The sequence below is a fragment of the Tarenaya hassleriana genome, unplaced genomic scaffold (assembly GCF_000463585.1).
Source record: "Tarenaya hassleriana unplaced genomic scaffold, ASM46358v1 Cleome4, whole genome shotgun sequence".
NCBI classification, from domain to species: Eukaryota; Viridiplantae; Streptophyta; class Magnoliopsida; order Brassicales; family Cleomaceae; genus Tarenaya; species Tarenaya hassleriana.
The window spans coordinates 5,406,562-5,422,370 of record NW_010966881.1 but is presented as its reverse complement, the minus strand read 5'-3'; the positions used below and the strand labels follow the sequence as shown (position 1 = coordinate 5,422,370).

The following is a 15,809-nucleotide window of genomic DNA, read 5'->3' as shown; positions in this document are numbered from 1 at the left end:
CCCCCCCCCCCCCCCAATCCTCTCTCCTTCTTCTTCCTCTTCCTCTCTCCTCACTGTTTCCATCACTTCTCTCTCTCTCTCTCTCTGCGGCAATGGCGATGGCAGAGCTCTCGTCCTCCAAAACGATGTCGTCGTTGTCTTCTTCTTATTATTCTTCTCAGCTTCGTCTCTTAGCGAAACGGCGTAGCATCTCGAATCGCTGTCTCGGGGTTCTTTCTCCCCTTCACCGAACTCGAAACGCCGCTATTTCTTGCTCTGTTTCTCAAAAGTAAGCTTGCTTTATCTCTCTCTCTCATGTCTTTGATCTCTATGCTCTGTTTCTCAGATTCTGTGTCCGGTTCTTTTCGATATCGTTGTTCAGACTGTCGTTTTCATGCGTGTAATTGATCGCCCAATCGATTATGTCGTTCTGATTTCATTTGCAAAACTGTCTGAATAAGTGACGACGCCAAAATACAGCTGTTTGGTCCGACGGTTCTCTTGCTCTGTTTCTCGAATTCAAGTTGCTTACTGTCACATTATATACGTATTGAATCTATATTTTACAATTTTGATTCACCATCTCTCGCGTATCAGTGTGTTTTTAATGAGTTATCATTAAGGGTTTCGTTCGTGTGATCAATTTTCTAATCGACTGGTTCCACGAATATGGAATGGATTGCAGCCAAGCCCCTGTCGCTGTTCAGGAAGGAGAGCCTAAAATCAAGAACGACTGCTACGGCGTGTTCTGTCTCACTTATGATCTCAAAGCTGTAAGTGACGATCTTGTCCGGTTTGGTCGCGAATAGATGTTCTTCTGTTTGCTACATTTTATGATTTCTCTTTGTTAGGTTATGTATTTTCTCTCTGAAAGATTAAAGAAACCAAGATCCCTCCGATATTCACCGGAAAACCCTGAATCTTATCGTAATCGAAAGGGCCCATAACGTTGGAAATTCCGAGTAGGTAGGATCGAATACGAATGTTTTCAAGGTATATCTAATGCCATAAAACCAATGATAACACGCACATGTTTCGCTTTATCCACTTGGTTGTGAGCTTAACACGAACCTGCGAGTACGAGGATGGCATTAGAATTACGAGAGGTTATAAGAGGGGATGCTATATCGGGCATCGAGTTGCTTGCGTTTCCTTAATGTTTATCAAGATAAATGTCGATATGATATGTTTTTCAGGAAGAAGAGACGAGATCCTGGAAGAAATTAATCAATATCGCGGTTTCAGGTGCTGCAGGAATGATATCGAACCATCTACTCTTCAAAGTAAGTAACTCATAAGATATTTTTTCCCCTCATGAAATGCAACATTGGACCGTTATAAAGCTCGCTGCTGCGACTGAGAGTTACAATTTCAGGCGATTATATCGGAATTTACTAATACTTTATGAACCATGGTTGAGTCTTAGTCATAATCAAAGTACTACTTTTCGTATCATGTTTTGAATGCTGAATTACTTTTATCGGAGTTTTTCGGGATTTTTTCTGCGGCAGCTCGCTTCCGGTGAGGTGTTTGGCCCAGATCAACCCGTGGCTCTGAAACTGCTAGGATCGGAAAGATCGTTACAAGCTCTTGAAGGTACATTATTTTTTTCAGATTTTTCTACGTGATGAAACAAACATATCTTGAATAGTATACAGATCCATCAAAAAATCTGATATTTTTATTTGAATTCATGTATTTACCAGCAAATTCTCGTCTATTGTAACTCGTCGGAAATGCCCAATTATGGTGTAGGGGTTGCGATGGAGCTTGAAGATTCATTGTTCCCATTGTTGAGAGAAGTTAGCATAGGAACAGATCCATATGAAGTTTTCCAAGACGTTGAGTGGGCTCTTCTGATCGGGGCTAAACCTCGAGGGCCGGGAATGGAACGAGCCGGCTTGTTGGACATAAACGGAAAGATATATGCCGAACAGGTTCTTGCTAAAAAAAAGAAACTTGTACATAAAAATTACTTTACTCGATAATCTTTAATCAAATCTCATGCGGATCTTGAATCTTTAATACGTTTTTGTAATGTCACAGGGCAGAGCTCTTAACGCGGTCGCCTCTCATAACGTCAAGGTTATGGTGGTGGGAAATCCTTGCAACACAAAGTAAGGGACATTTGTTCATCGTGTTTAGTTTAGTTTAGTTTTTAACACTTGCTGATTTGATGTTTGTTATGTCTCGTTTCAATTCAGTGCGTTGATCTGTCTAAAAAATGCTCCGAACATACCCGCGAAGAATTTTCATGCCTTGACGAGGTTGGACGAAAACCGAGCAAAATGCCAGGTGCAGATCTTTCCTAATATGCTTCTCATATCGATACCAAGTCCACTAACTGACATTTTCTTCCGGGTCCGGCAGCTTGCCCTTAAAGCCGGTGTCTTCTACGACAAAGTGTCCAATATGACCATATGGGGAAATCACTCGACAACTCAGGTTTGTCATGTTTTGGCGTTTCTAGTGATTTGTTCTTACCGTTAATCCCGAGTTGTTTCTCTGATTCGCGAAATAAACCAGGTTCCGGACTTCTTAAATGCCAGAATTAACGGGTCGCCGGTCAAGGAGGTTATCAGAGACCACAAGTGGTTAGAAGAAGAATTCACTAATATCGTGCAAAAGGTGAATAATGTCTGAACTTACATTTCTTGACGGTATTTTGTAAATACGTAATTATCTGACTTAAATATGTTATAACTATTTCTTTATTGTTATTATTCTTTTTCTGGACTTACATTTCTTGACCGATATCGCAGAGAGGTGGTGCGTTGATACAGAAATGGGGCCGATCTTCAGCAGCCTCAACCGCTGTTTCTATCGCAGACGCCATAAAGTCCCTGATAACTCCGACTCCCGAGGGTGACTGGTTTTCGTCCGGGGTACGTCTTTGTCTTTTCTTCGTTCGAATCCGTAAAATCTAAATTGTAAATCGCTAGATCAGAGTTTTTTAGTCTTCGAGCTTATTTGCGACCAAGAACATAGTTTGGAGAATAACAATGGCTAAGGATTAGTTCTCGGACATTGAAGTGGTTCTTGGTGTTCTGTAATTTAGGTGTACACAAATGGAAATCCTTATGGCATTGCAGAGGATCTTGTCTTCAGTATGCCATGCAGATCAAAAGTAAGTTTTTTTTTTTTGTAATCCATGTCCTCTTTCCACAAATTCGGGGTTTTCTCCTTTCGTTTGGAATGTGAAAATCTCAATGCCCGGTTTTGGTTATAGGGCGATGGCGATTACGAGCTTGTCAAGGACGTAATATTCGACGACTACCTTCGTAATCGGATTGCCAAGGTAGAGTATTCCTTCATCTTGTTATCATTGAAAGTTTTAGAATGGTTCACATTTTAGCTACTTGTAATTGAAAGTTTGGAATAGTTACACTTTATTCATATCCTATTTTCGGTGGAGAGTCCAACTAATATGGCAAAGTTATGTAGTCGGAAGAGGAACTAGTAGCGGAGAAGAGATGTGTGGCACACCTCACTGGCGACGTAAGTCCCCTACCCGATACAATCGTCTTTTTCCTTTGGAATATATTGAATCTACTGTAGGATGTTCGCTCGGAAAAGAATATATACGTTATACCGATGCCCGACTAAATAGGTCGGGTGACCCCTGTAGAGCTCCATACCTAACCCGTCAAAGGGTGGTATGCTTCTCTACCAAGTGAAGGAAAGAGCCGAAAAAAGAGAGAAATCATAGCGTATACGTGAATTGACACGGAATCCTAATAACATGAGATCTCTTGTTAATTCCGCTTATAAAAGGATAAAGTCTAAAGGATCAACCCAGTTCGTATCTCCATCCAGTAGAGTTGCTGGGGAAGGGAATATACTAGGCCACTTTACCTCTATATTTTTAATGTAGAGAGATAGATTCGAACCCGAGACCACAAGTCCCACGGTAAATGGTTTCACCGCTGAGCCAAGTCGGTCATAAAAGGATAAAGTCTATGCAAAAAAAAAAGAATGAAACTGATATAAGTTTCGGTCTTGGTTCATTACACGTTCAGGGGGTAGCCTATTGCGATCTTGGACCGGTGGACACCATGCTCCCGGGTGAAGTTTGAGGCTTCAGACCACGTTGATGAATATCCGTCATGTAAGAAAATGGAGGAGTTTCTGTGTGTGGTTTTGTTAGCTTTGTACAGAGCAAAGCCAGATATCGCTTTGATCATTCCGAATAAGGGCGTGAACCACATCACTTTGGACGTTTTTATTCACATAATCACTGTCTTATTATTTATGAATAAGGGGTAAACGATTGTTTTCATAATAGACATCATTGTATTGTACCGTGAATATATCATTACACAATCACTGACTACAAGATAATTGTTAATCCTTTGTCTTCCATAAAAAAGGCAACAGATTCTTCAATTGGAACTTCCCCAAGAGCATAGGCATCTAACGCATCATGCATGTTCGACAGGCGTTGGGAATGGATTTCTAAAGAGCAACAGGCAGGAATGATGAGTAACAATGAACAGACAGACAACCTACGAGAAGAGAATATGTGAATAAAGGATTAATACACTAGACAGGAAGTGGCTAACTGAAACAAGCTAAGAGTTCATAACTATGATAGTGTGTGCGCGTGTGTGTAGAGAGAGGGAGACTTACTACTACACGAGCTTCGTCTTCTTCGACATCGTGCTACCCTTTTCTGAGACATCCTGGCTGTCGTCATCAGATGGGTCCTCGACCAAGTCATCAGGAACATCATTCGGGACGTTATGTTTTGTGATGAACTCCTTCAGTATCTTCATGCTCTCCTCTTTCATTGACACCAATTGCTCCACCACAGTACCGCCCTTATTCACATCAACCATGTGAGTCTCCGATCCAAGCCTGAATTTCACGTTAACCAGACCCTTTCGACTTGCTGAATCTTGGGTCTCAATGATCTCCATTTCAAATCAAGCCTCCGAAATCTGCATTCATCCACGAGAAACACACATAACGTTTCAACTCATTTCACATCACAACAAATGGATTGGTCCGAAATTTGTCTTTCTGGGTTTCATGCTTCATCAATTTAGCACCCGAAACTATACGAGATTAGACAATTGGAACATGATCGGAGTTGCTAGATATGGAGCATAGCGATTTCTAAGAACCCAAAAGATAATAGAAGACAAGAGAAGAAAAATTAACAAAAAACGAACAAAACCCAGCAACAAGAATACGTCAACGCTTACCATTACAGGGAATTAGGGTAAACAAAAAGCTACGCTTGAAGGCAAAAATTTTCCCAGGAACCAAACAGGAATGGAAGAAAACAATAGGACAAAATCGAAAAGAAGAACGATAAACAGACCTTGCAATCGTAATCGATGAGAAGCAGCAGAATTGTAAACACCCGTCTTCTCGGCAGTGTAAGAGCACTCGACGGCGGCTCCCTTCAAATTCCCACAGCTTTTCTTTTTCCCCCTTCATTTACGTTTTTTTTTGTTAATATCATATGTTTTTCACAAAAAACTGGTGTTTACTAATTTACCCCTGTTTTGAGCGTGCAGTACCGGTTCGGTTTGCGTGTGTTAAAATTTGAACCGAATTAAACCAAAGTCAGTTCGGTCCGGCCGGTTTGGGTTTGCCTTGTGTGGCGACGCCCGGTTATTTTGGATTTTGACCATTTCTTTTGGGATTTCATATATTAGTAAAATAAATTGGTTTGATTTTCATATGAAATATCAGATCCAACCAATAAAATCACATTAGAAATGTGGAGTTTTCCGAATACCATAAAAATTTAATTTAATTAAACATAGTACCAATATATACCAATTTCGCCGTGAGATTTCATGAGAATAAATTGCAAATTCTAAATTTACAGGTTTGAAATTAATGCAAGCAATATCTTTCGTATTAAGTAATTTTCCGACAGATAGAGTCCATTGCCACTTGAAAACAAATTGAAAAGAATAATCGAAATTCTCATATCATTGGTTCAATCCGCTTATGAAAGTTGACCATACGCCGAAGCTTAATAGTAAATCTAAAAATCAATTTGATTTTTAAAAAAGTTACTAGATAATCATGTTGCAATATTTGTCTCATGTTGCGTGTACAACTCTCTGTACATACGGGTTGAGGGTTGATCTAATTACAATTGAAAGTATAATTATATATACACTATTTTTTTAATATAAATCCAATTTTCATTCAAAAAGAAAAAAAGAGATCGAGAACAAGAGATTTGGTATAACAGATCGATATAACTCACGTGAGACAATGAGACGAGATACTTAGCAATATAAATTGTATAATATTCGATGGACCCGAGAAGTCCTCAACTCAATTGAAAAAGTACAAGCTCTCTCTATTTGAGAGTGTGGATTCAATTATTTCCGAAATCTGAACTTCATTTTGAGTCGGTCAGTTTCGATTGATTTATCTGTTCCGCGTGGTTTATCGACTATTGAACAGGGGTCGGGAGATGTTGTTCGACCTGAAGGATTGTGAGACGGGTTCCACCATTAAAAAAGTTATACTTGGTGGACCCATCGCTTATGCGTGTAATAAAATGAGATTAGAGGTGGATAATAATATATGTATCCGCATTCTTTGAACAACTTTCCATGAATATTAGACCGACCGATAGAAGAGATTCACCGCGAAGTTAGTGTCCACTTGATCAGTTATTAGAAACTGTCAACTAAATAATATGATATTCTGTCGGTTCTGTGAGCGGTGAATGCAATTGGAGTGACAACTGACGGAAAATAATAAGATAATGATACGAAAAAAAAATATACATCTGTCTCTAGTATGCTCTAATGTATATTCGCATTAATGTCCTTCCGATTCTTCGCGTACTTATTTAATAGACCTAGGAATGAAGAGTTTTGCGTAATCATTAATTACAAATCAATAATTGCAATTTGAATTTAAAAAAATTGAAATATACTCTAGTACGCATGTTTATACATTTCTGCATGCGGTGGTCGGGAAACTTGGTGGAACATGTTGTACCCATGTGGTGGACGAGCGTGTCTTCTGGTAAGCCCGTTTTAATTACTTATTGTAACCTAATTGCATGGTGAAGTCGTGAGTCAAATGTTTAATAATCTTTCCTTGGTGCCACTTGGATTCCATGTTACAATTAATACATCGTTAATGAAATCTAATTAATAAACATATAGAAAAAAAAACCCCACTTGGGTTGCATGTTGTAATATATTGTTAATGAAAACTACGTATATATATGAAGGGGACATACCACAAATCAGCAAGAGGAGAATCATGCAATGTTCTTAGTAAAAAAAACATTAGATTTAGATTGTGACGTACGTCGCTTCCAAAATCATAGAAGTTGGAAGATCCACATAACTCTGCAAGCCATACTTAATTCAGGTATGATATTTGTCTATTTCTCGCTGTATTTTTCAGATATTCTATTTTATTTTCCAGACATCCTATTTGTCTGGTTCAATGATGTTTTTACGTAAATTTCATGTAGATTTTCGAATGGTATAAAATTGTTACGCATAATTCAAGTGGTATAAAATTATTACGCATAATTCAAATCATATGGTTGGCTCCCGGTCCCGGAAATAGTTTGGACATTGGTCCAGAAAACCCGGTTACAAAAAAAAAAAAAAAGAACAAAATAACTTACATCTTCTAAACAAAACTCCCGCGTAAGACTTTTTTTTTATCCAAAGAGTAATTTTTTTTAACAAATTCACGCCACAAAAAAAAAAAACACACTACGAAATCTTAATATACGAGTTCCTAAATTGTTATTTTTAATATATATTCGGAGAGTTAAAAGAATTTTCTCACATTTTACCACACGTTAACAAGTGCCATCGCCCACGTGCATAACCAAAACTTTTTTCAAATACTAATAATAATAGGATGAAAAAAAAATGTAGAGCAATAGTTTGGTTTTTGTTAATTTTATATAAATTAGTTTAAATAATTAATACTGATCTTGGTGATATTAGGGGTAATTAAGTGACCCTATCATGCCATCTAATTAAGTCTGCGCACGATAATCAAGAGAACAACTGTGATTTTCTTTAAAGTAACCACATACATCGTTATCTAATTAGAACATCACGTTACTTCACTTTCCGCAATTTTGTTTAAAAAAAAAACTCTTCAAGATTCTTAAAAACTTGCCGACATATATCCCTTGCTTTTATAAAACTTCGAGAAATTTGGTTTGCCAACGCATTTTTTTGTTTTAAAAAAGGCCTTGTGTCCCCTTAGTAAACTTAATTTCAAAATGTTAAATATACTATCAATTATACAATAGAAAACAAAATGAACAATCATGCAAATTTAGGGTAACAACGGATTGCGATGTTTCCCCTAGAATAGAAGTCCGTACGGGGACTTGAAAATGACGTAAAAAATAGAAACGGTTGTGAAGAAATAAATTGGTCCTGATTAGGTATAGCACGCACATGCACGTTCTTCTCATTTTTTTTTTTTATTATATATTGTTTTTGTTTTATTTATATTTTATTCCCGTTTTATTTATTTTTTTATTTTCCTTTCAATTCCTCGAGATGCCAAAGGAAGAGTGCCCCCACATCGAATTATTTGCATCGCTGCCTAGCGACCGGATCTCGTACATGTCCAATGTCTTGACGGGACACGGATTCATGCCGTTCGCCGTCGAACGTACCGAATCTTTTAGGTTGTCTTTTTTTTTTAAAAAAAAAAAAGGCTTTTAGGGTTTTTCTTTTTTCCTTTTAATATTTTCTGCATTTTTTTCATGGTATAACCTGGGAATATCTGCACGGATATTTCGTTCTTTATTTATTTATTTGTTATTCTTTATTACGGGAGGATGGTTAATTACGAGTGAGAACATGCATGTTAGATGGTGATAATATAGAAACACTCAAAAACGTGAAAATTGGTGCTAGAAATTGATAGCGGTTGCAACTGTTTGTTCGTATATGTGCGTTTCACAATGCAAGGCCACGGCCCATCAAATTGGAATGTGAGGAGAAGGAGAGTGCATGAATAGTGTACGACAAAATAGATATCCCACTAAGTCCAAAAATGCATAAATAGCTTCACTTGCAGGGGGGCGAAGGATACCATATACCATTCATTGATTCCCCATCTCATGTGGTGAGGTGAGAATTGGTTCGGCGAAATGTCTCCCCTTCTAAAGCCCTTTGCCTTCCTCTTCGATTCGTCCCTTGCCCTCCTCTCGCCTCTGGTAATCGAGCCATCTCTTCTTCCTGCTCTTTTGAAATTTCTCGTTCTAGAAGTTCTTTGAGCTGATCATACAGTTGTTTTTCACGTGTATATGTCGCATATTAGTTCCACGGATGGAGCTCGAATGCAGGGTCGAGCGAGCTTGAATCCAATGCTGAAATCAGTATCGGATTCATTTGGAATCAGACGAGGAGTTTCGTTATCCTCCCACTGTTCGAGTTTTTGGTGACTCTGTGTTTGGTGTTGTCGCTGGCTGTTTTCATGGAGAGTATATACATGAGCATTGTAGTGATCTTTGTGAAGTTGTTCAACCGAAAACCCGAGAAAGTTTACAAATGGGAGGCGCTAAAGGAGGATGCCGAACTTGGACATTCGAACCACCCGATGGTTCTTGTCCAAATACCAATGTACAACGAAAAAGAGGTATATATATATATATATATTTCATTACATTGTCCGCAATCAAAAGTTATATCGCGGTTTCACGAATATGCATGCATGCAGGTCTTTCAATTATCCATTGGAGCCGCTTGTATGCTTAAATGGCCTTCGGACCGTCTTATCGTTCAAGTTTTGGATGATTCTACGGACCCTACGATTAAGGTATTCGATAATGAGTTCCATTAGGAAGCGTTAAGCCAATTAAGGGATTAACACTTTGGAAAATGATTCTTGACGTTGAATTATAATAGGAGATGGTGAACGTTGAGTGTGGTAAATGGGCAAGCAAAGGCATAAACATAAAATGCGAGATAAGAGATAGTCGAAGCGGCTACAAAGCGGGAGCTCTGAGGCAGGGGATGAGGCACAACTACGTCAAGCAATGCGACTACGTGGCGATCTTCGACGCCGATTTCCAGCCCGAACCAGATTTCCTCGAACGCTCTATCCCCTTCCTCGTCCACAATTCCGACGTCGCGCTCGTCCAAGCTCGTTGGAAATTCGGTATGCTCTCGAGAGATGGTGGTTTTTTTTTTTCCCGCGGTTATTTTTACAAGGGTACTATCGTAAATAATAGATTAGGGTTTTACCTACCGTAGTAATAATTAACGCTAAGTAAAATCATAATTAGTCTAATATTTACGCTATTGCCCTTAAGCTTTCTGCCTCGCTCTTTTTAATTACAATAACCTCTCCGAGCATTTTCTTTGGAGAAACCCAATAGAAAGTTTCGAAATTTGCGATATTCATTTCCACCACAAAAAAACTTTTGGAGAATATTTTACCAAAAAAAAAACTTTTGGGGAATACAATGAATGAAACTGTGTTTTTGTCGTCGTAGTTAACGCCAACGAGTGCTTAATGACAAGAATGCAAGAGATGTCTCTCAACTACCATTTCATGGCGGAGCAAGAATCTGGATCCACTAGGCATGCTTTCTTCGGATTCAACGGTGAGAGCTGAATTATTATTATTATTTAATATTTAAGCATGTTAATCGTGATTAGAAGAAGATTAAATGTTGATTAGTGTGGAAGCGAATGAACATGAACAGGAACGGCCGGTGTTTGGAGAATTGCGGCGATGAATGACGCCGGAGGATGGAAGGACCGTACGACCGTGGAAGACATGGACTTGGCGGTTCGTGCTGGTCTTCGTGGTTGGAAGTTTGTCTTCGTCAACGACCTCACGGTAATTATTTCATTTTTTAAATATAATGAAGTTGCTAATATTTGCATGGCGTTAATTCATTTCAGTGTGGCCAGCCCTTTTGATTTTGGCTTATTTCGATTCGATTTCCGATTCGGTTTTGCTTGGTTTCCTTTGGTTCGATTGGGTTTATTTGGTTATTTATGGATAGAGTTAAAGATTGGTTTGATTTTATTCGGTTTCAACTCGTCTTTTTGTCATATCCGATTTTGTTGGAATGATAATATTTGATTTTAAAACTAGAATGAAATACATTTTCCTCCCCAATATAATTTAGTAAAAAAAATCTATTTTTTGTCGACAGATTATCCTTATCAAACCTAAATCGCTTATTTCCTTTAGAATATTTTATTCAAGCCCGAATCTATGGAATCGAAACATACCAAAAAAAATTCTAACTAAATTTCAAAAAACGATTTTAACATACAAAAAAAAAACCCGAAAGATTGACGGTACGTAAAAGATTTTACTATCTTTTTTTTTACGGGGGGGGGGGGGGGATGAATGGATGCAGGTGAAGAGTGAGTTGCCATGTAAATTCAAGGCGTTTAGGTTCCAACAGCACAGATGGTCATGCGGACCCGCTAATCTCTTCAGGAAGATGACAATGGAAATCGTCCACAATAAGGTCTCTCCTCTTTCCATTTCCTTTTATTTTTTCTTATAAATAAATAAATATTAAAGGCGATAAATAAATAATGTGTAGTACTTGATCATGTCGTTGAGACAGAGATATATGCGCCCACTGACACACACCCATGTGAGATTTGATAGTACAAATCCCAGAGACAAGACAAAACTCAATTATATATAGTGGCCTTTCTGCTTTCACGATCATTGATTTGAAATTTTAAATGATATATTTAAACACATGATTAGTTCTTAAATATAACTAAGAATTATAACATGGATAAAAATATTATTACATCATCTAATCTTAACTACAATTGCATAATGTAAAGTTAATTGTTAAATAGCAATAATAACAACTATTTTTTTTTAAAAAAAAATTATTCATTTAAAATCTCAACCGTATAAAAATCAAAATAAATCTTCATTTTTATACAGAAAATATTTTAAAAAATACCGTCTTTATTAATTTATCGGTTTCAAACCCTAGTTTAGTTTCTTATGTATTATTTTATAACGATAAATCAATATCGAAAATATATTTTAAACTGAGTTGAAAACTTGAACAGAGAGTGACATGGTGGAAGAAGTGCTACGTGATCTACAGCTTCTTCTTCGTACGTAAGGTGGTCGTGCACATCTTCACCTTCTTCTTCTACTGCATAATTTTGCCTACGAGCGTTTTCTTCCCCCAAGTCCACATTCCGACATGGGCTACGGTCTATGCTCCCTCCGTCATCTCAATATCCAACGCAATCGCAACTCCGAGGTATGGAGAAATTTCCGTTTCTCATTCGCGGGTTTAGGGTTTAGGGTTAAATTTCGAAATGTTTGAATACATTGTTTATGATTTGATTATATGGGTTTTCTTTATTATTGACTGAAGACGGTTATATTGTATTATATACGGTGGCCTACGTACGTACGTTACGTACAGATCCTTTTACCTGGTGGTGTTTTGGATCCTGTTCGAGAATGTGAACGCTATGCACAGAAGCAAGGGATCTTTTATCGGCATGCTCGAAGGAGGGAGGGTTAACGAATGGGTCGTCACTGAAAAATTAGGCGATGCTCTCAAGACTAAGTTACTTCCACAAGTCGTGACCAGGCCTCGTTTCGAAATGTGGGAAAGGTGTGTGCGCTTCAAATGCTATGAATCCTTTTAAAATAAAATTAATTAAACTCAAACCAAACAAATAGAAATGAAAACCGATACAACGAGTATAGTTTTTATAAAAAAAATTGAAAAAAAAGCGAAACCAAATATATCAGAATTTATGAATTTTACCCATAGATGATGGTCTAGTAGTTGAGAGGTGACAACAAAATTATTTTAAGATTTTGAATTCGATTCTACGAGTGGAAAGGAGGAACGCAATTAATTGTGTAACTAAATCATGACTCCGGATTTAGGGGATTAACTGGGTTGAAAATGCCTAATATACTCTATGGTTATAAAAAACAATAATTCATGGATTTAATTTTTGCCAAAAAAATTCAGAAATATCTAACCCTACTTTTAGCTCGCAAAAGTTAATATAGAGAATTTGCTTTAAAACAAAATGGAATGTATTTCAAAATTATAATAATTATGTAGGAATATTATTTAAATGATTTGATTTTTTTTTTGCAGAGTGAATATGAAGGAGTTTATAGTGGGGATATATATAATGGGTTGTGCATGCTACGACTTTATCTTTGGGAAGACATGGTTATCTCTCTACTTGTTCATGCAGTCCATTGCCTTTCTCGTTTGTGGAATTGGTTACGTCGGCAAATAAGGGCCAAAATTTCTCATCTCTTTAATAATAACTTATAATATAGTTTATATTCCATGCACAATGCAAATAAAATTTATTAATAAAAATATTCTTTAGGTCTATTTTTATTTTATCCACTTGTAAAAATTGTCTATTCTCGTAGTCTGTTAATGTAGTTATGTGTTTTTTTTTAATGTTATTGTTGATCTATGAATCACATGGATTGTAACATATATCAAATCAGTACTTATGAAAATTAAAATAAAAACTTGTATAATTATTCATTTACTACTTTGACATATATGTACACAAATAGATTAAAGATATAGATAATTGATGAAAAAGAATTTTATTAAGATGGAATAATAGGAGATTCAAGGGAGAAATATTTTGAAATTTTTTTAATTTCCTAGTTCAAAAACCAAGATCTTTTTGTAAATTAAAAAATACAACTAATTTTGAAAAAGTAAAGGATCGCTGAAATAAAAAACTAAACTAAATAGAAAAAAGAAAAATAAAATAAACCAAATTGTAGTTAAACTAGAAATAACCGGTTTTAACCAATGAACTCTAATTTTTCTCGTCAAAATGTTTAATACAAGTATTGTATTCCCATTTTAAACGACAATCACCGATTTTTTTTTGTTAAATTTTTTTTTTCACCTTTGGTACTCGGACTCCTCTTCAACTCTGGTACTTACTGCCCTCCGTAATTTATGGACATTGACTGCGAAGGTATCTCATGGTCGGTCAAGAAAAAGCATCTGATAAATGAATACAAAGTAACTCCACGTGCTCAAACGTATTTATAATTTCGTGGAAAAAAAAACAATAACAGTAACTTTTGTTCAGAAAAAACACGTGACAGTTGTCTGAAAATTTAACCCTTCAGGGAAAAAAAAAACAGCACCTAAAAATTGCAACAATATTATTTCTAATTAGAGTAGATACCTGGGTTTGAGGTAAAATAAAAGTTAATTTTACATATTTATTATTTATAAAAATAAATTCTTAAATTAAATAAAGGTTTAAAAAATTAAAAAAAATTAAAATTGAGAGAGAGTATATATTACATGAATTTTAAAATAAATATTAACTAGAAAATTTTAATTAAAAGATAAATCTAAAAATAACCCAAAAAATCAATATTCCACCCTTAACATTCCTTAGCTTGCTTAGAATGTCAATCTTAACGAAAATTAACAAAAAGACGCGTTGTCTTTAGTTTATGCTATTACACGTTGTAGTAGTTAATGACATAAATTTAATATTGGGGAAATAGATGCATAGAATTACCAGCGGAATCATTTACTTTCGAATTTAAACACATGTTGGAATTCGAGAACTCATACGGTTGGTTGAATTAAAATATGTATCTCTCATCTTATATTAGGAAAGAAATTTAGAAATTGATTAAATTTTAAAATTTAACCCAACCTTATGGTAGATTTTGATGGAACTGCAGTTATAAAATCCAGCATTTAATTGATAATTCTATGAAAGTGCATAACATCTAATCGGTAAAATAAAATATAATTTCCTTTCACCAATTCCTAACAAATCTGGCATTTGTTTGCAATTTTTTTTTTGTTAAGTTGTTTGTAATATTTATTTATTTATTTTTTCTGTAAAAGGAGAATGGGCCACTTGGAAGATTCCCCAATTGAAAACAGGAGGAAGAAGGCTGACCAACCAACCGCAGTATTCGGCCACGAAGCAGGAGGAGATTGAAGGAGACTCGGATCAATGTCTCCATTGCCAATCTTCCAAAGCTTCTATGTCGACACGTACAATTCCTTTCTCCTGTTCCTGGTATTCTCTCTCTCTCTTCTTTTTGTTTTCGTCAATCAGTGCGCAAATCTTTCTTGGGCAATGCACATTCCTGCATTTTCCTTGTTGACTTCGATCGCTATTGTCTGGATTTCTGGGCATTTGGGCTTTGGCTGTTCTTGATATTCAGATCTCTGGGTTTTGTTCCATTTCGCGATTTTGGCTCTTCGACTGCTCCCGACATGTTAACCATTCATCGGCAATTGTTTACATTTCGTTAGATTGTTTCAATTTTAGTGAAACTCGGTTCTATTTAGCTAAAATTGAGTCGAATCGCACAAAAAAGCTTGCTCCGTTTGCTTGAATGCGTGACACTGTCTTTGAGTTCTTGCTCCTCTTTGAGTTCTTGGTTCGCTACATAGCTAAAATTCACTTTTAGATCTGTCGGAAAAAAGACAAACATACCTGGAGCAAGACCTTGCATTAGTGTTTTGCACTATAGAATAAGCGTTTAAGAATGATAATTGGAGCTTTTAGTACAGTGATTGCCGGAGTAAATCTCTGTAACTGAGAGGTATTTGAATTTCAATCATAATCTTGAGCTGGCAGATTTGCAAAGTGTATTGAGGTCATACTCTGTTTCTCTTAGTGATGTTCTTTTGTTTTACTTCTTATTAAGTCTCAAGTTCGAAGTTCTAAAATAAACCCGTTGTCGTCTACCGCAACGTTTCCCGACGCGTTCAAAGCCATTCCGACATGGAAGGATGTCAGCGGGGAATTCGGATATGGTTGGGAGCAGGCAAGGGCCGTAGTAGTGGTACCGCTCTT

General features: G+C 36.6%; 4 protein-coding genes across 9 annotated transcripts in view; 3 read left to right on the top strand and 1 right to left on the bottom strand.

Moving 5' to 3' along the window:
* The first annotated feature begins 21 nt into the window (after window positions 1–21).
* Window positions 22–4,280, top strand: LOC104824214 (malate dehydrogenase [NADP], chloroplastic). The gene is made up of 14 exons (XM_010556219.2): window positions 22–268; window positions 665–752; window positions 1,176–1,262; window positions 1,491–1,575; window positions 1,735–1,916; window positions 2,026–2,096; window positions 2,184–2,274; window positions 2,350–2,424; window positions 2,506–2,607; window positions 2,742–2,864; window positions 3,038–3,106; window positions 3,209–3,277; window positions 3,424–3,477; window positions 3,999–4,280. The coding sequence occupies exons 1-14, from the start codon at window positions 93–95 to the stop codon at window positions 4,053–4,055; spliced, it is 1,329 nt and encodes a 442-aa protein (XP_010554521.1). The 5' UTR covers window positions 22–92; the 3' UTR covers window positions 4,056–4,280.
* A 61-nt stretch (window positions 4,281–4,341) lies between these two features.
* On the bottom strand, window positions 4,342–5,426 carry LOC104824213. Of its 2 annotated transcripts, none has more exons than XM_010556218.2 (3): window positions 5,306–5,426; window positions 4,609–4,919; window positions 4,342–4,434 (listed from the first exon to the last, which is right to left on the bottom strand). In XM_010556218.2, the coding sequence occupies exon 2, from the start codon at window positions 4,896–4,898 to the stop codon at window positions 4,611–4,613; it is 288 nt and encodes a 95-aa protein (XP_010554520.1). In that variant the 5' UTR covers window positions 4,899–4,919; window positions 5,306–5,426; the 3' UTR covers window positions 4,342–4,434; window positions 4,609–4,610. The 2 variants fall into 2 exon arrangements, with proteins under 2 accessions (XP_010554520.1, XP_010554519.1); XM_010556217.2 differs by having other exon boundaries at window positions 4,393–4,484; window positions 5,306–5,423.
* A 3,596-nt stretch (window positions 5,427–9,022) lies between these two features.
* Window positions 9,023–13,344, top strand: LOC104824212 (probable mannan synthase 11). The gene is made up of 10 exons (XM_019203642.1): window positions 9,023–9,172; window positions 9,277–9,594; window positions 9,676–9,774; window positions 9,864–10,116; window positions 10,454–10,564; window positions 10,667–10,803; window positions 11,336–11,449; window positions 12,021–12,220; window positions 12,389–12,583; window positions 13,085–13,344. Exons 1-10 carry the CDS (start codon window positions 9,107–9,109, stop codon window positions 13,230–13,232), a joined length of 1,641 nt encoding a protein of 546 aa, XP_019059187.1. The 5' UTR covers window positions 9,023–9,106; the 3' UTR covers window positions 13,233–13,344.
* A 1,524-nt stretch (window positions 13,345–14,868) lies between these two features.
* Window positions 14,869–15,809, top strand: part of LOC104824211 (probable mannan synthase 7) — a 4,632-nt gene continuing 3,691 nt past the window's right edge. For 2 of the 5 annotated variants that reach the window (XM_019203836.1, XM_010556212.2), the window contains exons 1-2: window positions 14,869–15,023; window positions 15,661–15,798. In XM_019203836.1, the coding sequence (XP_019059381.1) occupies window positions 14,958–15,023; window positions 15,661–15,798 (204 nt within the window). In that variant the 5' untranslated portion in view covers window positions 14,869–14,957. The remainder of the gene's footprint in view (window positions 15,024–15,660; window positions 15,799–15,809) is intronic. The other 3 variants (XM_019203837.1, XM_010556214.2, XM_010556213.2) reach the window with 2 other exon arrangements.

Coding starts and splice junctions, on each gene's coding strand:
- LOC104824214 (XM_010556219.2), top strand. CDS start 93: ATGGCGATGGCAGAGCTCTCGTCCTCCAAAACGATGTCGTCGTTGTCT. Junction 1,917..2,025: donor GAAAGATATATGCCGAACAG/GTTCTTGCTAAA, acceptor GTAATGTCACAG/GGCAGAGCTCTTAACGCGGT. Junction 2,865..3,037: donor GTGACTGGTTTTCGTCCGGG/GTACGTCTTTGT, acceptor TCTGTAATTTAG/GTGTACACAAATGGAAATCC.
- LOC104824212 (XM_019203642.1), top strand. CDS start 9,107: ATGTCTCCCCTTCTAAAGCCCTTTGCCTTCCTCTTCGATTCGTCCCTT. Junction 9,775..9,863: donor CTACGGACCCTACGATTAAG/GTATTCGATAAT, acceptor GAATTATAATAG/GAGATGGTGAACGTTGAGTG. Junction 10,117..10,453: donor CCAAGCTCGTTGGAAATTCG/GTATGCTCTCGA, acceptor TTGTCGTCGTAG/TTAACGCCAACGAGTGCTTA.
- LOC104824213 (XM_010556218.2), bottom strand. CDS start 4,898: ATGGAGATCATTGAGACCCAAGATTCAGCAAGTCGAAAGGGTCTGGTT.